Source organism: Hippocampus bargibanti, linkage group LG10, assembly GCF_051943395.1.
Source record: "Hippocampus bargibanti isolate YZ-2025 linkage group LG10, ASM5194339v1, whole genome shotgun sequence".
NCBI classification, from domain to species: Eukaryota; Metazoa; Chordata; class Actinopteri; order Syngnathiformes; family Syngnathidae; genus Hippocampus; species Hippocampus bargibanti.
The window spans coordinates 17,163,873-17,187,513 of NC_142743.1; the positions used below are offsets into that span (position 1 = coordinate 17,163,873).

The 23,641-nt window shown below is 40.4% G+C and overlaps 2 protein-coding genes across 3 annotated transcripts in view; one reads left to right on the top strand and one right to left on the bottom strand.

Moving 5' to 3' along the window:
- tnrc6c2 (trinucleotide repeat containing adaptor 6C2) overlaps positions 1 to 10,928 on the top strand; it is a 41,269-nt gene extending 30,341 nt beyond the window's left edge. For both annotated transcript variants that reach the window (XM_089006138.1, XM_089006139.1), the window contains 11 exons: positions 558 to 695; positions 878 to 997; positions 1,146 to 1,229; positions 2,241 to 2,526; positions 2,830 to 2,994; positions 3,080 to 3,271; positions 3,350 to 3,499; positions 4,602 to 4,817; positions 6,258 to 6,331; positions 7,251 to 7,390; positions 8,836 to 10,928. In XM_089006138.1, the coding sequence (XP_088862264.1) occupies positions 558 to 695; positions 878 to 997; positions 1,146 to 1,229; positions 2,241 to 2,526; positions 2,830 to 2,994; positions 3,080 to 3,271; positions 3,350 to 3,499; positions 4,602 to 4,817; positions 6,258 to 6,331; positions 7,251 to 7,390; positions 8,836 to 9,202 (1,932 nt within the window). In that variant the 3' untranslated portion in view covers positions 9,203 to 10,928. The remainder of the gene's footprint in view (positions 1 to 557; positions 696 to 877; positions 998 to 1,145; positions 1,230 to 2,240; positions 2,527 to 2,829; positions 2,995 to 3,079; positions 3,272 to 3,349; positions 3,500 to 4,601; positions 4,818 to 6,257; positions 6,332 to 7,250; positions 7,391 to 8,835) is intronic.
- Positions 10,929 to 16,710: 5,782 nt separating this feature from the next.
- cd7al (cd7 antigen-like) lies at positions 16,711 to 23,188 on the bottom strand. The gene is made up of 5 exons (XM_089006663.1): positions 23,037 to 23,188; positions 20,882 to 21,235; positions 19,660 to 20,022; positions 18,370 to 18,470; positions 16,711 to 17,423 (listed from the first exon to the last, which is right to left on the bottom strand). Exons 1-5 carry the CDS (start codon positions 23,086 to 23,088, stop codon positions 17,244 to 17,246), a joined length of 1,050 nt encoding a protein of 349 aa, XP_088862789.1. The 5' UTR covers positions 23,089 to 23,188; the 3' UTR covers positions 16,711 to 17,243.
- Positions 23,189 to 23,641: the final 453 nt, after the last annotated feature.

The window sequence follows — 23,641 nt, forward strand, 5'->3', positions numbered from 1 at the left end:
GTTGCTAAAAATGGCAATCCTGCAGCCACTTGAAATTAGAAATGTCTATACGTCGCAAATGTAATTTTGTTTGACACAATGTTTTTTTTCTGACACATCCGTGTCAGGAAAAAAAATATATGCCAGAAGAGGCAGAAAAAATGGCGACCAGCTCCTGTGAGGAATGAATCAGCCGTTTCCACAGGCTGACAAATTCCGTCCATGGAGCTTGGACGCCCTCTTCTGGCGGCTGTTGGGTGTAACACGAGGTCCCAAGACCAAACAAGTACAGCAAAATACATTGACGTGATGGAAGGACCGCTACAATGCGTCTTTTTTTCGGTCAGGGGCGTTCCTTTAGTGACGTCATGTACGGACTCGTCACCAACTCAAAAACAAGACTTCCTGAATATTCAGCGCGAGTGTTAAAACGTAAAATATAGCTATATGTGGTGGAATCTTATTGAAATACGCTCAGTAGAAGTCATTTGAAGCCATTTTACAAATTATGGACACTACTTGTCCGGAGACGTCGGTTGTCCTTTAAAAAATAATAAATAGACATATTTTTGATCCAGATACCCAGTGGAATGTTTGGCAGTAGTGGAGCAGCACAAGGGCGGGCCATGCAGCAGCAACAGCAGCCACCAGTGCCACCTCTGAGCTCCTCCATGCCTAGTCTCCGTGCTCAAGTGCCTCAGTATCTCTCCCCTCAGGTACATGACGACACATGCACCCAAAAGATTCTGCCATTAAGCAGATGCATTTTTCCATGTCAACTTCCTCCTTGTGCAACGCAGTATGGAACAATTATCTTCTTTGCTGCTGCTTTTGTTTCCTCAAGAAATATAACAACTTAACCTCAACCCCCCCCCCCCCCCCCCTTCAAATATTGCAGGTCCAAGCACAGCTCTTGCAATTTGCAGCAAAAAACATTGGTCTGAACCCTGCACTTTTAACCTCACCAATAAACCCTCAACAAATGACCCTGTTGTACCAACTTCAGCAACTTCAAATGGTGAGCCGCTATATCTGATCAATCGACTTTTTGTAATCATATTTAATCATCAGTATAATCAACATATTACTTGTTTTTAAGTACAACATATTTTTGTGTATGTGTAGCAATGTCCTGCAATGTACTTTTGCTTCCCTTTTTTATTCAGGCATACCAGCGTTTACAAATCCAGCAGCAGATGATGCAGGCGCAGCGTAATGTTTCCGGTCCCATTCGACAACAAGAGCAGCAAGTGAGCCAACGGGCACATAACACTGCACCCACTCACAACATCATATGATGATCAATGTGACCCACTTCTGGAGCATGACTGCAAAATCCAATCAATACTGTAACTACAAGAATGGATCATGTCTCATTGTTACGTCACTGGTTACTTAAAGGACAACCGACGTCTCCGGACAAGTTGTGTCCATAATTTGTAAAATGGCTTCAAATGACTTCTACTGAGCGTATTTTAATAAGATTCCACCGCATATAGCTATGGAGCTATTTTAAGACTTGTGCTGAATATTCAGGAAGTCTTGTTTTTGAGTTGGTGACGAGTCCGTATGTGAGGTCACTAAAGGAACGCCCCTGACGAAAAAAAGACACATTGTAGCAGTCCTTCCAGCACGTCAATGTATTTTGCTGTACTGTTTGGTCTGAAAACCTTGTGTTGCACCCAAAAGCCGCCAGAAGAGGGCGTCCAAGCTCCATGGAAGGAATTTATCAGCCTGTGGAAGCGGGCTGATTCATTCCTCACAACAGCTCGGTGGCCATTTTTGGGTGCGACATTCCCCCCCGCCCGTTTGCCTGACACAGAATAAATTCTTTAATTGATTGCAAACATGTATGCTTTCCTCTTCAGAACTATTTGAATCATATTCATAACTGGATGTGTAACAAGAAAGCATATTCTCCGAATCTGAAGCCATTGTTTTGATTCTTCAGCAATGCAAGAAGTCTTGGTGTGACGTCACGAACTGAGGGCGGGACTTTCTGAAAATGGCCAATTCACAGCTTGCAGATTTTGGACACTTTAAGTCATTTTTATTGGTGTTTTTCATTTATCATACTGCGTGTTTTGGGTATTTTAGATGCTATAAAACGTACGTTCTGATGTCAGTTAAAAAACAAAAAAGTGACGTCGGTTGTCCTTTAAGTGCTGTTTGCGTGGGTGAAGTTACTTCTTGGTATTCACATGAGTATTTCTGTCCCGATTCGTCATCTTTCACTCTGCTGTGTATCTGCCCACTCCTAGGTCGCACGCACAATCACCAACATGCAGCAGCAGATCCAGCAGCATCAGCGTCAACTCTACCAGGCGCTGCTGATGAAGCAGCAGCAGCAGCTTCCCTCGCATTCTGCCTCCTCTAACTCCTCCCAAGCTGGTCTGCATACCCCCGGTGGCCCCACCGGAGGCCTTGGATCTGCAAAATCAACCTTGGACCCTTTCACGGGCCCTCATCATGCCCCGGGCCTGGTCGACCCACTGCACACCAAAGAGTCGCTGTCTTCACCCAACACCTATGGCTCCTACCCTCTATGTGAGTCTATAACAGAGAGCAATCAGTTCAGTCACTGTGGGTTTGGCAACATCCTTGGTAGCCATGGTAATGTCGAGTCACTGATTGTTAGCGCAGCTGTAAAATTTGGATTCTTCCTCCCAATAAAAGAAAATAATGAATGGAGGTAATTACTGTGGATGAAGTGCTTATTGCCTCAGCAGCAGCCAAGTTGAAACAATCCTCATTTGACAGACATGTTTCTTTAAATAGTCACTCGTGGACTTTATTTAGCACACCGGAGATGATAATATGTGTTTTTGAATTTTTGCATACTGTGTACAGCTGGACTCAATCCAAACATGAATGTAAACTGCATCGAAGTTGGGGGTCTATCTCTGAAGGAGCCCCCTCAGCCCCAGTCCCGTCTGTCCCAGTGGACTCACACCAACTCCATGGACACTCTCGGTGGCAACGCCTCAAACCTGGAGAACAACATAAACAAACACGGTGGGTCAAACATTCCGAGCACAAGTCATCGACAACAACAGAGAAGATGGTTTCAAGTCACAGTGTGTGTTTTGATATATGCAAGGTGCCATATCTGCTGCCTCTACCTTGGGGCCTCCTGGGAAGCCTTCACAAATGGAGGATTCCTACAACCCATACAATCTGATGTCCGGCTCGGACTCCCCCGCTAGTTCCTTGGTACCCCCAGACAGCTGGGGCCAAGGCAAGAACCCCAATGAAAAGATCACCAATGGGACCAACATCAACTGGCCCCCAGGTGGGAATGACAAACAAATGAATAGAAGTGTTCTGTGCCACAATATTTGTGACAGTTTACTTTCCTTCACATTCTCAGAATTCTGCCCAGGTGTTCCATGGAAGGGCCTTCAGAACATTGACCCTGAAAATGACCCCAATATGACCCCTGGTAGCGTCCCGAGTGGTCCTACCATCAACACAAACATCCATGATGTCAACAGATATCTTCTGCGTGACAGGAATGGAGGTATGGACGCTTCAAGTCTCCAATAACACAAAGTCATCTCCATTTACCGATTAATAAAATGGAGGCAGTACAAAAATGATGGCGCACGCCTCCACAACAAAATTTTACTCACTTCCCACACAATCTTCTGCACCTCTGCCAACCACAAAAAGGAAACGTGTACCTAACATGTCAGTTAGGAGTTTTCATGTGATTTTTTTAAAAAAATGAATTCACAAGTAATTCAAGAAGTGATGCTTAAAGGACAACCGACACTGACATCAGAAAAATGTTTTATAGCATCTAAAATACTGAAAACATGCAGGCAGATATTTATTCAAATGCAAAACACCAATAAAAATGACTTAGTGTCCCAAAACTACTTCAAAATGACTTTGGAAATGGAGAGTTTCAGTAGGTCCCACCCCCTTTTCGTGACGCCACGCGAGGACGTCTTGCCTTGCTCAAGAATCAAAACAATGGCTTCAGATTCAGAGAAGGTGCTTTCTTGTTACTCATCCAGTTATGAATATGATTCAAATAGTTCTGAAGAGGAAAGCATAAATGTTTGCAATTGATTAAAGAAGTCCTTCTATCTCATTTTGAGGCGTCTGGACTCCAATGTAGCACCTAGACAATACACAAGATGGCGCCCAAGCTCCGTTGGAAATGGACTGATTTGTCTGCTGTGAATTTGTGTCAACTGGTATCAAATAGTAGTCTTGGTGCAACACACAACGATTCACTATCGCGTTATTTATATGTTTTCCTTCTATTTTCACCATCAACACGGATCAACACGAAGTTTTCAGACCAAACAAAGTAGACAAAATGCATTGTGTGTCGCTTTCTCGGTCAGGGGCGTTCCTGGCGTGACGTCATGTCAAGAATCGTCACCAACTCGAAAACAAGACTTCCTGAATATTCAGCGTGAGTCTTAAAACGTAAAATATAGCTCTATGCAGTGGAATCTTTGGAAAATATGCTCAGTTGAAGTGATTTTATAAATTATGGACACAACTTGTCCGGAGGCGTCGGTTGTCCTTTAAGTACAATGCGTAAAAGGTTGCCATCTAACTTAATCATGCATCTGTTTTATTGATTACCTTTGGTTTTGTTTAAGGTAAACTGTCTGATGTGAAGTCCACATGGTCCACTGGGTCCATGACGCAGAACCAAGGCTCCCTGTCCCACGAGATGTGGAAAGTCCCTCAAGGCCCTCGCGGCTCCGCAGCCCCATCACGACCACCACCGGGGCTCACCAACACTAAATCTTCCAATACCTGGGGCGGCAACTCACTTGGCCTGTCCCAAGGCTGGAGTAGCTCTTACTCCTCGGGTGCGTCCAAATATTGTGATGAGATTTCTAAGAGGGGAACAATAATTACCATATTTTCTGCACCATAGGGCGCACCACATTATATAAGGCTCACTTTCAATGAGTGACATATTTTAAGACTTTTTTCCATATAAATATAGATGTAGCTAGCTAGATGGATGGATAGATACGATAAATGCGATAGATACGATAGATACGATAGATATGATACGATAGATAGAATCCCTTTTGTGGGTATGGGTAGCAAAAAAAAATAATAAATAATGAACAGTAAATAATAATATTCCTTTTACAAATATGATGCAGAATGGCACTGTGAATAATTTTTCTTTTAACAAAATCTCACTCGACAGCCTTTAATCAAATTCTAGGTAAACTTGGTCAAAGAACAGAGATGACATCTGCTCACTGTTGATGTCTTATCTTGTTGAACATACCCCTCTAAACTGACATCCTGAGGTTTACCAGCTGACAAGGAGGCCTCGTATCAACATTTGAGGTTTCTCTCAACTGCTTTGTATGTCAGTTGTGCCATTTGCAAACAATGTCGGAGTGGGTGACACTTTTCATTTAAAAAAGAAAAGGGAAAAGAAAAATCACAATTTCCTACTTGGTTTTTTTTTAACTCGTTCACTGCCAGACGATGACCATTTTGTGTTTGGGAGCCTTTTACTAAGCAAGTTCCTTGTTCTGTAACCACAAAGGGACATATGTCTTCTTGTGCCGGTCCCAAGCCCGGATAAATACAGAGGGTTGTGTCAGGAAGGGCATCCGACGTAAAAGCTTGGCCAAAACAAACATGCGGATCAAACCTCTAAAGATGGAGGACACTTATTTGCTGTGGCGACCCCTTGAAGGGAAAAGCCGAAAGGAAAAGAAGAAGAAGTTCACTTCCAGACGATGTACAAAATTGTGTCCACTCCAGTGCCAGGGTTTTTGTCATTGTCACTCGAATTCCAGGACCCACAGAGTGTTGAGTTTTAGGACTACATAACCATTCAATGCAGCGTAAGAAACCTTAGACTCTCTTCTTCCATCTGAAAAAAAGAGGTAGTTCATAAATTATATGGGTCTGGAGTTATATGAGCTTGAAATGAGGGCGGCTCTCCAAAATACAATGCAATACATACGTATTGGTTTATATAGCGCTTTAACAACAGCTGAAGCTGGAACAAAGCGCTAACAAAAAAGAGGGAAATGTTGCCCTCTTGTGGAAAGGAGAAAACATAAACAGATGCTATTGCCAGTGCTTTATCAGCACCCAAAAAAAGAAAAAAAAACAACCCGAACAAATTTAGGGGAATGCCGCTCGACGTCATATTTTCAATTCCTGAATAAATTCGTAAAAGGCAGTTGTGTATTTCCTATTTTTATGTTTTTTTTAAATACATTTTTCATCAAACAGGAATTCCAAATCTGTCTTTGTCCTTCTTTCACCAGAGGGAACCACATGGAGTACAGACAGCTCCAACAGGACCAGCAGCTGGCTAGTGCTGAGGAATCTCACTCCTCAAGTAAGTGACCATTGCTTTGAACAAATGGATCAAATTGAGTGAAGAGTCAGGAGCAAAATTTGGCATGTTAATAAATGAATGAATGAATGAATGAATGAATGAATGAATTGAAATTTGATTTCACACGACTTGATGAGTATCTTATGTATTTTAGCCAATGCTTCTTAAAGTGTTCTAAGTGGCTTCGAATGTCACCCAACTTTTTTTTTAATTTAAAATACAGTCAAACCTCGGTTTTCGAACGTCTCGGTTCTCATCCCATTTGGTTTTCAACCAAAAATGTCATATTTTTTATGCCCCGGTATACAACCGAAATTTGGTTCTCAACCAAACTGAGTGCATCTGAATGCATCACTTCCAACTACCCTCCACTTCCTTCTACGTCACTTCCTTATATGTCACGTCTTCCTCATTGTGACCGACGCATTAATATTGTTGTTGTTTTATTTTTGCGAAAATGCTGACATATTTCGTTAAGATCTCCTGAATAGTATGATTTTAAAGCGAGCAGAGGATAGTTTGAAAAGTTAGTGTGCCCTGTGTTTGCCCAGACAGCTGGGATAGGTGCCAACACGCCCCGTGGCAGAAAGATAGAGAGATTTTTATGTACAGATGTTAATGTTGATGTTAAAAATTGGTGAAAATAAAAGTTTGTTTTTATAGAATTTTACACATGACCTCCTCTATTATTAAGTTTTTAGCCGGTTTATGCGATGAAATAGTTAAAAAGTTTTTTCTAGACATTGAACGGATTATGATTTTTTACATTGATTTTAATGGAAAGCGCTGTTTTGGTTTTTGAACAAATCGGTTTTCGAACAGGTTTCTGAAACGGATTATGGTCGAAAACCGAGGTATCACTGTGTACCATACATCTCCCCTAACTTCCACGCGTCTACGGGTTTTGCTGCCTCTACAGATTGACGGTTCGACTCTGCGGACTCTATGCATGCAACACGGCCCTTTGATCACATTCCACCTCAACCTGACCCAAGGGAATGCCGTGGTGCGCTACAGTTCCAAGGATGAGGCCGCCAAGGCCCAGAAGTCTCTGCACATGTAAGCCGGAATCTGTTTGGGAATATCACACGTATTTTTGCTTGAAAATACGTCACAAGGTGACAGGCAAATCTTTGAGTGAAACAGTGGGACATCCAAAATTGGGACTTTTTTATAACCAGTTTTTAACTCATTCACTGCCATTGACGAATTTATTTGGGAATCAAAAATAGGACGTAGAGCACCATTCCCAAGTTAGTTCGGGTTTTGTTTTTTCAGATCTCTGGCTATGTTTTTTCCTTCCACAAGGAGGCAGGATCTCCTTTTTCTCCATGTTAGCGCTTTGTTCCATCTTCAGCTGTTGTTAACTCATTCACTGCCAGACATGCAAAAATGTGCCCACTCCAGTGGCACGGTTTTTGTCATTGTCACTTGAATTCCAGGAGCCACAGAATATTGATTTTGAGGACAACATAAACATTCAATACAACATTAGAAACCTTCGACTCTTCTTTCATCCGAAAAAGAGTTAATTCCTAAATTACATGGGTCTGGAGTTATATGAGCTTGAAATGAGGGTGACCGTCCAAAATACAATGCAATACATACATATTGGTTTATATAGCACTTTAACAACATCTGACGTTGGAACAAAGCACTAATATGGAAAAAAGGGAAATGCTACCCCCTTGTGGAAAAGAAGAAACATTGCCAGAGGCCATGGCCAGCGCTTTATCGGCACCCAAGCATGAAAAAATAACACCCGAACAAATTTGGGAATGCCGCTCTACGTCATACTTTTCAAATCCCGAATACATTCGTAAATGGCAGTGAATGAGTTAAAGCTCTATAAAAACCAATATGTATTTGTTGCATTGTATTTTGGACAACTGCCCTCATTGCAAGCTGATATATGATATGAAGGAAATAACTCTTTTTTTCTGATGACAGAAAAGAATCGAAGTTATTTGCGCTGCTTTGAATGTTTATGTAGCCCTAAAACTCAATATTCTGTGGGTCCTGGTATTTGAGTGACAATGACAAAAACCCTGGCATTGGAGTGGACACATTTATGGAAGTCTGGCAGTGAATGAGTTCATGTGAATTATTTTATTATTATTACGTCACTTTATATATGTGACTACCTCACTTTACATACGACACTACCTCACTTTACATTCAGAAATTACATGTATAGTCTGTTGTAAATTGTATGTCTTTTTTAGCCACTTTAGCCAACTATTCGTGTCTTGCTGGGTCCGAGAGGACATTAATATCATATGTGCTGTATGTCATGCATATTAGCATATTTGACAATAAAGCTGACTTTGACTTTGACTTTATTCTAGACTGAAGTTGTCATCAAAGACGATTCATTAACTGTTTGCATAGATGCAATAAAATGATTTATTATTTCTCAAAACATATTTCACCACAACTGCGAATGCTTTTGCAAATGTGCCTTATGGATCTTTTTAAGTGACCCGTCTTGTGTTTTGCGTCAGGTGTGTGCTCGGTAACACCACCATCTTGGCAGAGTTCGCTGGCGAGGAGGAGGTGAACCGCTTCTTTGCACAAGGCCAGTCGCTGGCCTCAAATAACACCACCAGCTGGCAAGCCAACCCGGCAACCAATCAGAATCGAATGGGCGGGGCAACGGCGTCCCACTCCATCGGCCAATGGAGCACCGGCGGCGGGGGAGGAGGCGGCGGCGGTGGCAAGACCAATGGAGGTGACCTACTTTGGGGGGGTGTTCCCCAATACTCCAGCCTGTGGGGTCCTCCGAGCGGGGAGGACGCACGCGTGATCGGGAGCCCTACTCCTATTAATACCTTGCTGCCTGGAGACCTGCTGAGTGGGGAGTCCATGTAGAAGGAGCAAAAAAAAAAAAACACACACAAGCAAATCATGTGGCGATAATCAGCTCCATTTTCTAACTGTGAATTGAGAAAGGGAAGGCTCAGCAGCCCTTCACTTTCTTTTGTGTTACCTTTGATTTGTTTTTTTCAAAACGACTTTGTAAGGAGACAAGAAAACATGACACAAAGAAACCTTTTTTTTTTTAGTTAAGAGAAGCAATCAAAGCTGCCATTTTCCCCCTTTTCCTTGCAAGAAGAAAGAATCATCATCCCAGACTAAAAGACTCTCAAGCGATCATTCCTAGCATGCCGCGGCCAACGATGTGGTTGGATGGATGACCTTTACTCGTTACAATTTTGTTTCTCAGCACTAATATTAGCCTTAAGTGCTCACCAGGTCCTTTCCAAAACCCGCCCTTTTTTTGTTTTTGTTGATGAACTGAAGACGCAGATGGAATCTTGCACAGTTTTTGACCTCTTGAGCCAGCGTCACACAACTGGCCACGAACGACTCTCTTTGGGAAACCCGGTTCCTCGGACTTTTCAGTTGTTCTGCGCCCAAGGCCGATTCATTGTTCTGATGTCCGTTCCCTGTCCCTCCCCCCCCCCCAATGTATAAGCTCTGAGCGACTGCGGCGGCGCCCAATCACTGATGAGATCTTCGCCGTCACCCCCAGTTCACTCACTGGTGCTTTGTGGAATCTTCGACACCCTTTCTGCTCGTGTCATCGCAAGGAGAAGGCAAGCGGATACGGCTTTAACTCTTTTGAACGTGATGGTTTACATTGTGCAATATACATCGTAGAAACTCTTTTGTCCGTCCCGTCGGAGCCCGGCGGTTTTACACCGTTTTTTTTTTTTTTTTTTAATTCCCTCCAGTGCACCAATTTGGAAAATTTGTGCGAAGCAACAGCTTGGACTTCGATGCACACTTCCTGTTTGTGTGCCTCACCCGCAGCCAACAAGAGACTGGATTCGATTGAATGCCTCTTTTGGGTGTCTGGCACAAATACCAAAAAAGAAATCAAACACATTTTTAAAAATGTAAAAAAAAAAAAGGGTGGGGTGGGTCGGGGTTGCGACGAATGAGTTTTCCCAATGCAGTAGACCTACGAGTCTTTGTCGTGGACACACATGGGAAGACTTCTTATCATAGCACTTATGAAGAGCCAATGGCTTTGGCTCAATAAAGAAATCAAATCAAAACAAGGCAAAAGCTCTGATGAAGGGAAAACGTGACTAGCACCAAGTCATCTTCGTGAAGAATACAAACAACTCTGAAAGTGAATATCACTGTTACTCCAAAACGTCCCAGCCTTGCTCGCTCTTGGAGACCGAGCGTGGATGTTCATTGGGTGGGTAAGGGGGAAGGGAGGGCGATCCACTGAGTGCCTCTCTACTGTGGTCCATCGCCCACCATCCCGTCCGCCCCCCTCCCGGGTGTCCGACCGCACTACTTCCTCTCCGTGCTCTGTCTGGCGAGAACCAGACCAACCCTTTTTCCTTTTTCGGTTGTTATAACGCAAAGATCACTTTAGCTGGACGATCTACTAGTCATATTTCTGGATTGTTTGTCATTTGTGTTCCAAAATGCGTTCATACGTGCGGACGTATGTGCAAGTACATCATGGCTTCCTGAAGGAGCCTCTCACTGTTCATATGCAGAAACACTTTTTCCCCTCAGAGGTGCCTCTCTGTGCTCATCCTGTGTTATGAATGCAAAACAAGGATCAATACTATTGATTGTCAATTGCTTTTTTTTTAGCTGATCATACTTTGTGTTGGACAGTATTCTGTCGTACTTCCAGGTCTGGGGGTGTTTTTTTTCTTCATTGTTTTGGTCCAAGCTGCTCCGTCTGACCACAGGTTGCCCATTGCATCGCTGCTACGCAACCCCCCCCCCCCACCCCTCCAAAAGAAAAATGTCACATCTGGTGCCCTTCACACAACCCCTCCCCTCCATGAGGCACCTAGGGCCACTTGTAACTGTTTCTATGCAAAAGACGAGAAGCCGGGGCCCTCTAAAAGCACGTCGACCGACCCCCTTGTTACTCCAGCACTATTTCCCACCCCTACTGTGAACTTCACTACGGCCGCCATTTTCTCTAGACACTGTCACTGAAGTGGAGTGCGAAGACTTTGTCAACGGCTTGTGTCCAGACTTGATCTCAGGGTGGGGCTTGGGGGTGACGCAGTCAACAGCTAGCTACCTAGCTAGCTCTGTCTCTCTCTGTCTATCTACTATATCGAGCTGGCTAGCTACCTCGCTATCTATCTCTCTCACTCTCTCTCTCGGTCGCACTAAGTCTACTATATCGAGCTGGCTAGGTACTTAACTAGCTTTCTCTGTCTACTGTATTGAGCTGGTTAGCTACCTAGCTAGCTTGGTCTCCTGTTCTCACTCTTTCTCTCTGTCGCTCTCTGTCTACTATATCTACCGAGCTGGCTAGCTACCTAGCTAGCTCTCTCTTTCTCTCTATGTCTGTCCACTGTATTGACCTGGCTAGCTACCTAGCTAGCTCGGTCTCTTTCTCTCTGTCTCTCTGTCTCGGTCGCTCTCTGTCTACTATATCTATTGCGCTGGCTAGCTATCTAGCTAGCTCTGTCTCTCCCTCTCTCCAACCATCTTTGTTCCCGTGTACACACACCTCACGCATTGAAGAGATGCCAATGTACTGTGCCAACTTAAATTTACTGAACAGAGCACTTGTGTTCCCCTTTGAAAGGAATGTTGTTGTTTTTTGGGGGGGGGTGGACACAAATGAGTGGGAAGGGCAGCAGCATCACATCCCAAAATAACTGATTTTCCTTTGTATAGTTTTGTTTTGTAGGACAAACCCAACGCTATTATCATTGCGCAGGGGGACGGTTCCAGTTTGCTACAATGCACAGTCGATGATGGGTAATCCCGGGTACATATTTTTTTTAACCAAAAAAAGGTTACAAATCACATTTTAACATCATTTTTATGAAGTTTGACAGAAACATCTTTTGGCAAAAAAAATATTAAAATGAGAAGGGCATCTAGGATTTGTTGAAACTGCACTTCTCGCTGAAACGTCTCCGGTCGTCACATTCTGCTCAAGACATGAACAAGTAGACCCACAATTGGGGTGCCTTTTTGTTTCGATTTGTTTTGTTTCTTGTGGATGCTATTTATCGAGATTTTTATTTTTTTGTTGACATCCTGCTCAAAGCAGGCCTAGATGGCGAACTGGAACTGAGTCGTGAGAGGTACAAAGTCTTAAATCAGGAAGGTAAAAGGGGGACAAAGGCTACCTTTCTGGACATGGCGTCCTGCAGCACATGAGCAAAAATCACTATTGCCTGTTTCTGTAAAACTGCCTTGAAGAAGCTCAGACAGACCCGATAGTCCACCAGTACCGAGCCCAGAAAGTCACAAATGGCTTTCCCATGCTGCACCAGCATTGAGAGGCTCTCCTCTTGAAAGCGTGCTTACTGTATACATATATACAATACACATACACATACATGTGTGTATATATACATACACGCAAAGGTGATATTTGTATGTATCCATACGTACCTACTCTACATATATATACATCTCGGATGGTAGCCTCTAAAATGTTTTATTTGTCTGCGAGCTTGAAGTGAAGATGAGCAATATGTACACCCCTCCACTGACACACACGAACGTCCACACAAATATGCGAACGAAGTAATTTGGTTGTCAATGAATACTTGATCGTACAGTACATTCTGTTTTTTTTCCGCCACATGATGCAGTATACTCTACATCAATGCCAGTTTACTGTCATATGTATGGATCTTAGCCCACCCTCCAGTGTAACTTGAGCATTTGCTAACTAACACAAAAACAAAACAAAAAAAATCAAATTAGAAGAATCACATATCATTTAAGGTATATATATATATATATATATATATATATATATATATATATATATATATATATATATATATATATATATATATATATATATATATATATATATATTGAACTTCAATACTTGAACTGCATTGTACAAATTTCGTGCGCCACACGAAGAGAAATAATATATATACAGTATACACATACAGTAAAGTCTCGTTACATCGATATTCTCGGGAGTTGGAAAAATATCGATATAACCGGACTATTGATATATCCGATCCTGCGCGCATGTAATTTTCTCCTTGCGGTCATAGAAATAGTATCGTAATAAGCGGTACTATCGATATAACCGATATCGATATACGAGACTTTACTGTATATATATATATATATATATATATATATATATATATATATATATATATATATATATATATATATATATATATATATATATATACAGTATATATATATATATATACAGTAAAGTCTCGTTATATCGATATTCAAGGGAGTCCGAAAAAATATCGATATAACCGGGACTATCGATATATCTGACCCCGTTTGCATGTAATTTTCTCCGTGCGTGCATCGAAATAGTATCGATATAACCGGGACTATCGATATATCCGATATCGATATAACGAGACTTTACTGTATGTATATGTGCGTATATATATATATATATATATATATATATATATATAGTCAGGTTTTTGGTGTGTCAACATTATTCTCAGACAATATTGTTTAAAATTACAAACTGCTTAAAATTGTAAGTACAAATAGTTTCAAAAGATGGAGGGATTAACCTTTTTTCTATCACTTTACCCCTATTTTTTTTCTTTTTGTAATTTTTAAAAAATAATTTCAGGTGCCCCTGCCCCAAAACGACTTCAGACTTCCCAACTCCTGTTAAGTTAACAATTGTCTTTTTTTTTAAACTGGCCCAAATACTCCTTGGTCATGGAGTGAACGTAATGTGAAGTCAGTAAAGGTCTCTTTCTCATTTGACAAGTAACATGATGAGGATGAAAGTTACCAGTCTTTTGGAGAGATGGAATTTTTTTAAACAACTGCAAGCGTCATCTCAGTATTGTGTGCGACGGATATTTGAATGTGTGCCGGAAACTGTTTTTTTTTTTTTTTTTGCCTGGTTCTCTTATGTTGCAATGAGTGTCTTGTGCCCCTCACTCAGCTAATTGTAGTCATACAAAAAACAAGTACAGAGGGGGTGGACGGCGACAATTCATGTGTACATGTTTACTCAAGGAATTCATTTGTTTTCATTCTATCTGTACAAAAATAAGTTGATCTACCTTATAATGGCTTTTATTGTGGAATAATCCCATTGTGGGGGTGTCATTGAGTATTGCACCATTTTGTTTCAATAAGCTTAAAAAGTAACAAAAAAAGTAGAAATAAAAAAATGTTAAAAAAAAAATCTATAATATACATAAATAAATCAAGACAAAGAGGCAAGGCCATAGTTAGGTGTAAAAAAGGACTTGTGTAGCATTAAGGAGAAATGAAACGAAAAGGGTGGCGAGGTCATTTCAGAGGTGCCTATTGTTTGTGTTCCTGTTGTTTACAAGCATTTCATTTGTTTCACCTTTGAAGAAAATTCAAATTATTATGAGAGGAATGTTGTGTTTTAATACAAATAAATCCTCTTCCATGGAATATGGGCATGAAAACCTTGCAAAATGAGGATACGTATGCTACTTTCAGAACTCTGGGATCGATCAGTGTTGTCATATTTCAAGTTCGGCCCTCGTTCGTTTGCGTCGTTTTGCTCATTTTCTTGCACTCTTGTTGTTCGAAACATTCATGCATTTTGTCTCAGGAAGGCCAGAATTCCAATATGCCAACTCCTCCATTGTTCCGTTTTGTTTTGATTTGTTTTTCTACTCCCAAGCAAGCACTGAAGCTTTTTTTCGGGGGTTTCTCAACTATGACGACAACAACATGTTTGTATTGTAGCAAGTGACATATTTACCAAATAAGACTGAGAATCAACTTTGAATATTGAGAATTTAAAAAAAAGTGCTTTACCAGTGAAATCTTGCGTCGAGATTGCTTTACATTGGAAAACAAGGATTAATGGAAACGCATTTGTTTTGCTTTTTTTGTTGTTGGTTTGTGAGCGTAGGATGTTCTCAATCATCTCTCCGTGTGACACTTTTCAAGCAGCAGAGAGATTTCAAGCAAAAGGTTCTGATCTATGCACAAAAGTGGGAGGGTTCAGGGTTTTATGTCGGCTTCTTCTTTGATTAAATGTGCTCTATGTGCCGTAGTTTGTCTGGTGTTAGTGAACCCTTATGACGTGGAAACTCTTAACCAATGAGCGCTTGTCCTTCTGCTTAAAGCACTGTGGGTGGGCATGAGAAGAAGCCCATGATTTGCTTTTTGTTTTTGTCTTTTTTTTCAGGGTGTGTGTGGGAGGGGGGCTAGGGGACTTTGCCTTTGCCATTTTCTCATTACTTTGACACACACAAATAATGGAAAAATGTCTGTAACTAAACTACAAAGTTGTGTCTTTTTAAATGTTGTTACTTTTTCTCCTCATAGAATGTGATTGTTAAAACATGCACCAGGAAAAAAAGAGTTTCCATGTAGACTATATGGATATTCTTTCTGACAATATTAATAAAAAAATACATTTTCTTGGTTGTAACTATATGTTTTGTCTTTTTTTCCGCAGCATATGCTTGTGTGATGCTGTAGTTGCCTTCTCTCATTGTACATAAAATAAACACGACTTATTTGGATGTATTTAACTTTTTCTCAAACGAATGTGCAACGCTTTTTGAGAAATGCCTGTTTTTCAATCTTAGGTGAAGTACTTTTAACTCATTCACTGCCATTCATGAATTTATTTGGGAATTGAAAATATGACGTAGAGCGCCATTCCCGAATGTTTGTTTTTTCTTGTTTGGGTGCCGATAAAGCGCTGGCAATGGCCTCTAGCATTTTTTCCTTTCCACAAGGGGGCGGCATTTCCCTTTTTTCCATGTTAGCGCTTTGTTCCAGGTTCAGCTGTTGTTAAAGCCCTATATAAACCAATATGTCATTATTGCATTGTATTTTGGACACCCACCCTCATTTCAAGCTCATATAACTCCAGACCCATATAATTTAGGACTTTATTCTTTGTTTCTGAAGAGGATGCACAAAACCGGCTTAGATGGAGGACACTGATTCATTGTGGCGACCCCTGAAGGGAGAAGATTCTTATTTTCTGATGAAAGAAGAGAGTCTAAGGTTTCTTACGTTGCATTGAATCTTGGTGTCGTCCTAAAAGTCAATATTCTGTGGGTCCTGGAATTCGAATGACAATGAAAAAAACCCTGGCACTGCAGTGGACACATTTTTGCACATCGTCTGACAGTGAATGAGTTAAAATTTAATGTGCAACACTGCATTTTGCTGTTACCATTTACCTCCATCCCCACTGTGTCATATTTGGTGCAAAAAGTTTCAGAACCTCTGTAGGGAAAAGCCCTAATTCTGCATTCGCTCCCTCAGAGTTTGACCATCTCTCTAATAAGGCAAGACAGTTTTATTTCTTTTACACATTGAATTCACAAGGCAAATCAATGTGTTTCATACAAGCAAAGGCACAGCAATTCAATGTATTTACAAACAACAGCATTCAGAAGCAAGGGGAGAGAACATTTTTGTTGATCAAAATTGTTAAAAGAGCAGACATGACCAACAGAAAATGTGAAAGAAAACTGTGTTAAAGAAACAAACAGGTTTCTAAAATGACAGCAAAAAAAATCTAATGTTTAGAAGACTTTCATCAAAGCAGCGGAAAAAAGCTAACTTTTTAACCTGGTTTACGTTGGCTTTTTTTCTACTTGTGTGTACCATCAATGCTAAAAGCAACTTCACCATGTTTGAACTCTGAGGCTACACAAATTGTCTTCAAATCCCATAAATTCTACTTTCAAATTAGTCACCGAGTCTCCACTAAAAACACATGAATAATTATCATGTCCGAATAAAACTTGAATAAATGTATTATCTCGGTTCATAGAAATTTAGGTTGCTTGCGTGTGACGTCACGTCCGCTTTGTTTTGTTAGCTCACCGTCACGGTTAGATCTGTTTATTTGAAGTCGAATTGCTCGTATTTCAACGCAGTAGGTACGTTATGCCCCACTTTTTTTGTACGAAGGAGCTAGAGACATTTAAAAAGCTGACCTAATGGGAGTTTCGTAATGATTTTCTGGGCAGCTTTTCTTCACTTTGCAGTTGCGATATTCAGATAGCTCGGTGTCATCCAGTTTGCCGCTGAGGGTCTTCACGCCGGCCATCTCCTCGTAGATGGGCGCCGGAGGGCGTGAGGCGGCACGGCTCTGTGCTCTTTTCTGAAAAACAAATCAGTGAGGTGTATAAACAATTTGTTTCCTGTGCAAAAAAAATAATAATCTGAATTCTCATCACTGCCAGTAGGAGCTCCTTTTTGTGGAAACAATCCAGTTGTGAAACTGCTCTGCGGTTATCGGAGGAAGAGGAACCGTCGACGCCCACACTCACAACAAGCAGGTGTTAGCTAACGCCTGTTTGCCCCACATCAGCGGTAGGAAGTAACTAATACAAATAACTTGGCACTCGTTATATTAAGACGACACCTAAGTATGTTAATAAAACTCAGAAAATATTATATTCACAAATTCAATATCATTCACGAATTTACTCGGGAATTGAAAATATGACGTTGAGCGCCATTCCTGAATTTGTTTTGTTGTTTTTTTTGTTTGGGTGCCGATTCCCTTCCACATTTTTGCACATCTGACAGTGAGTAAAACAAGATAAACACATTTGTGTGGAGAAAAATTGTGCCTCGAGGTACGTGTGACCCAAATTATTATTTTTTAACGCAAGGCTGATTTTTATTTTTATTTTCTTGCCCGTGCAAATTTAAGTAAGAGCAAGTTGCGATATTCAGACAGACAACTCTGTGTGTTTAGCAGCAACAGCTAAACTGTCACGACAGTTCTATTGTACAGAGTGCTGTTTTCTTATTTAAATATTACAAAAATATTTTTGAAGAAGGTTGGAACGAATTAACGCAGTTCCATTCATTTCAATTGGGAAAGATTATGTGACTTAAACTTGTTATGGGTGTGCGGCGCTGTATGACAAAATGTTATTTTATTCTATTTTTTCATTGCATACTCCCCTTTTTTATACATTTCCCAGATGCAATATGTTTTGTCTTTGAATAATGATGTTTAACCGGTTGGGGCTTTTTTATTTCAAAATATAATTACGGACGGAAGTAATTTTCCCATTCTTGCACACAACACTCACATGATAAATGAACATTAAGGCCAAGAGCACGATAAGGACCAAAACGGCCGAGGATAGTGCATACAGCAGAGTTGGGTAGCTTGAGCAGCCGCATGGACCTCCTGGGAAGAAGACAAAAGAGGCTTTTAGGTTGCACCAACTTCATGAAGTAATCGCACACATGTTGGTTGATTGCAACAACAACAACAAAAAAAATAGAAGGTGTTTAGAGAACAAAGAGTTCAGGGGAATTGCAAAAGCCGCTTAGCTTGAGCTTCCTTCGTAGTTTGAGGCTCAACTTCAGATGATGAAGATCCAGCAATTGTCTCATGATATTGGGAGATGAGTGACGTATTGACTGATCAAAAGATCATAAATCACAAGAGACACAGACATGGACAGACAGCACAATGGAACCTCCACCGTACCCCCAAAGTAAATAAATACAAAGATTAAAAAAACTAATACGTATGCTAATAAAAACAAACAAATAAGTTGATGGATGGGTAAATGATTAAACAAATGGCTAAATAAATATATCAATAAATATTGCAGATACATAAATAAATAGGTACATAAATACACGCATAAACAAACAAATAAATAACTAAATAAATAGATGGTTAGGTAAATAAATAATGCTGATAAAGGGATACATAAATATTGCATATAAATACATAAATATAAATAAACAAATACAAATATATAAATGGATGGGTGGGTAAGTAAATAAATAGAGAAATAAATATTTCCGATGAGTAAATAAACAAACAAATAAACTAAAACAGATAAATACATAACAAAATAAATGGATGGGTGGGTGGGTAAGTATATAAATAAATGGATAAATAAATAGAGAAATACATATTTCAGATGAATAAATAAATAGCTAAATAAAGATAAATAAATAACTAAATAAATGGATGGGTGGGTAAGTAAATAAATAAATACATGGATAAATGAATAGATATTTTTTTTTCAGATGAATAAATAAATGAACAAATAAATAAATGTATTGTTAGGTAAATAAATACATAAAAAATAAATAGAAACATAAATAAACATTGATTTACAGTATATAGCGCTTTAAAAACAGCTGAAGCTGCAACAAAGCGCTGGTGTGGATAAATAAATAAATACATAAATATATAAATAAAAAAAATTGGGGTAGAATCATCCAGAATGAAACTGATTTGGTTAGACGACGGAGGTTGCAGTGTTAAAATATTATTTTGAGCTTGTATTATTGGGGGCCAGGGATGTTAATATTTCATGGGCGTGACAATCAGGTCCTACTCTTCCATCACCTACCTTCCACGGAAACAAAGACCGCTTGTTTCATGTGTAGCGCAGCGCTAGTATCGGGACGGCCGCGTAGAAGGAGCTGGCAGCTGTACCGGCCGCTATCCTCGGGCTGCAGATGTCGCAGGGTGAGGTTATACGTGAAGCCCTGTGGGCCAGGAGCTGACCACAGGTGGAATCGTGACGATGATGATGATGATGAGGAGGGCCCCTCGCCAAGGTGTCGCTTGGTATGGTAGAGCAGCTCCACGGGACCACGACCCCTTCGCCGCGTTAGGCTCACGCCCTCCACAGGAAGGTCCTCGCCGTGAGGGGGGAGACAGGGAACGATGGCTGAGCCACCCGCGCACACGTCGATGCCACCTATGTCCGCTGATCCATCGGGGAGGGGGATACAAACTTAGACTCAGTGGGTCCAATGGAAGACGATCGTTGCCTTTGCTTCCGGATGTGAAGACACAAACATTTTCATTTCTGCTACCATTCAAGCGATCATTATCCCAGGGCGGTGTATGTTGAACTGTCGCGGCTTGGAATTGAAGAGGATTTACGTGGGGCAGAATATGTGAGACTTTTTGTCAATGGATGCTACAGCTTCATGTTTGCTTTCAGAATTTAGCTTGGAGCAGATGTGCACATTCCACCATGATCCACTGGTGAAAAGGAGGCTTTAATCTTCTCTTTCATCTGTTTCATGTAATAAAGTGTTTGTCTTGCAATCAAACATCATAGAGTACATGGGGAACGTTAACACAAGATAACACAACTGTCCATGATTTTATGTTCCTGTTATGTTTATTATTTTGCTTTGTGTTGACTATTATGTGAAGCGCTTTGTTACACCTGCAGCTGTTATGAAAGCGCTATATAAATTAGGATGTATTGTATTGTATTGTATTGTATTGTCTATCTATGTACACACTCACATTCGTGGCGTGAGTGTGTGTTACTTCCGGGTTGAGTGAACACTGGCGCGAATGGCTACCGCTCCTCACCCGCACTAAAAAAATCTTATCGTGTGACTGTAAATTGTCCTAGAGAGTTTTGAAAGGCGCTTAGAAGTAAAATGGATTATTATTATTATTTTTTTATTATTATTATTAATAATAATAATAATAAATCTGTCCTCCCTACCCTCTCCCTTTCTGTACAGCTAAGAAATCACCACACCCATGGAAAAACAGCCATTTGGACACTCCACGGATGAACAGACAAAAAAAAAAACACTCACCGGGACGAACCAGGAGGAAAAATTCTGTCTCTCCAGGCACGTGTTCATCTTCAGAAGACTGATTGGGCACCACAAACTCGCAATAGTAGCGGTCCGTGTCGTTGGCTCTCAGGTCAGATAAGGTGACGGTCAGAGAGTGGCTGCTCGGATCTCCGCCGATTTCCACGCGGTGTCTGTCAGCGGCGACGTTCACATGCACCTCCGTGTCGGTGTATTTGAAAAGCACTTGAGCAGGGTGCAGCCACGTACGCCTCATGTAGAAGCCCAAAGGAGAGCGGCTCCTGGGTTTGATGGTGCACGGAAGGTCCACCGAATCACCCTCCTGCCTCCCCACGAACTGAATGTCGCCATGCACTTGAATCCAAAAAAAAGGACGGCCATTTAATTTTTTTTTTCAATGAACTTGTGACATAGTTTTTTTTTGTGGACCACCTGCGATATAGACGGAGATCCGTGATGCACTGAAACCGCGATAAGTAAACCGTGAAGTAGCGAGGGATCACTGTATATGTTTTTGTGCTTTATTTTCACTATGGCCTGCTTCCTTTCTATCGTTCTGACCCGTTTCCAACACACCAAAAAATGTCATTGCTATTTTTTTTGTTTGCTTGTCTTTTACCCCTTAAAGGAGGGTGTGATTTTAACTGGGTAAGAGGTGCCTGAAAAAATATTTAACTCATTCACTGCCATTCACAAATGTATTCGAGATTTGAAAATATAACATAGAGCGACATTCCCGAATTGTTTCGGGTTTTGTTTTTTCTTTTTTGGGTGTCGATAAAGCTCTGGCAATGTTTTTTTTTACCTTCCACAAGGGGGCTGCATTTCCCTTTTTACCATTTTAGCGCTTTGTTTCAGCTTCACCTGTTTTTAGTGCTATAGAAATCAATATATATTTATTGCATTGTATTTTGGACAGCTGCCCTCATTTCAAGCTCATATAACTCCAGACCTATATAAGTTAGGAATTAACTTTTTTTCTGATGAAAAAAAAGATAATTTAAGGTTTCTAACACTGTATTGTTTATGTAGTCCTAAAACTCAATATTCTGTGGGTCCTGGAATTCGAGTGACAATGACAAAAACCCTGGCACTGTAGTCGACACATTTTTGTCTTTGTGTATTATTATTTTGTTTTTTTGTTCTTTTGACTTTTGTAGATGTAGACATTAGTAAGAAATATTGTGCTAAGTCAATTCTCTTTGTCTTTTATGTAATACTGTACAATAGCTATCTGGCTGGCTAGCTATCTGGCTAGCTATTAGCTATCTATTGGCTTGCTAGCTAGCTTTCTATCTACTTACTATTCTATTTGAGTTCCGGGTTGAGTGAATGCTGGCGCGTTTCTCTGCTGCTGCTCGCCCACAGAAAAAAAACTTATCCTGTGACTGTAAAGTGACCTCGAGAGTTTTGAGAGGCGCTTATAAATGAAATGTATTATTATTATAATATTTTTTTGCACGTCTGGCAGTGAATGAGTTAAGTTGCCTCGATGACTATAATTAATGAATGATTTGTGGGTGTCTTTAGAAAGTGATCACTTGAGAAGCCGCATTCTTAATGATGCATTTTGAGTGTGTGCTGGGTCTTTTTTTTTCATTCAAAATGTCTTGCGCTAATGAAGGACTTACCTAAGAAATAAATAAATAACAAGGTGTTACTTAATGAAATAAGGTTGAGAAGCACTGTCGTAAAAAGAGTGTTTTCTACATTACAATAACAATTTCCGGGACATGTACAAAATGCTCAGTATGATTGAAATTGGCTATACGTGATCAAAAGCATGTTTTTTTAATAATATATGTGGACAGAAAAGTCAAGAATTTAAATTAAACAATCGATCACTTATCACAGTACGTGCATGACATAACACCGTATCCCCAAATCACATCCAATTGGGTTAAAATGTCACACTCAGGGATTAAGATTTAAAACCGTAACATTTGTAAAATTATTAGTCACGTATAAGACATCAGTTTTCTTATTCTAAAGGAATGTGAGTGATTCGCAAATTACATCTGTGCAAGCATTAATTCTTGTTGCCACTTATTGTGCAACCTCTCAAATGAAGTTTGTTTTTTTTGATGGTGCCCGACCCCATCTCTTCCAAAATCGTAAAAACAATACCATGTCTTGAACACAAAGTACAACTCACCAAATAGACAATAAATGGCCAGCAGGATCCAGAGGTAGTGGATGGTGATCATTTTTACTTCAATGTCGAACCTCTTTTTTAAAAGGCAGAAGGGAGGCAGAGAAATGAGTCATGACAACACACACAAAAGAACCTCAAAATGGATGTAAGAAAGATCCTAACCAAATTTTTGAGAAGTTCCGCTTTCTAACCTTAAAAAGAACAAAAGGGGAAGATCCATTTAACTCACACAATTATGTTTTTGGCCATCTTCCACTCAGTTTTAGTAATAGCGTCACATTATCTAGAAAATAATAATGCTGTATATTTTATTACACGGTTAACACACGCGTTTACATTTAATTTGGGCTTCCTTCCACATTCCAAAAATATATAGACTATTTAACAAAAGGACTTGATTCACGGAGGGACACCGTCATCGGCGTCAACATATGGTTGTGATATAGCCTTTATTTTAAAATATGTATCATCCAATCAAATGGTACGCCATATACATTTCTCATGACAAATGACTGCGTGAACAAAAACCGATTCGACGTTGAACGCGGTGTTGTCCAAATGGTGTCCGTTCTCCGACACGATAGGCGGCGAAAGGGAGGAGCAGC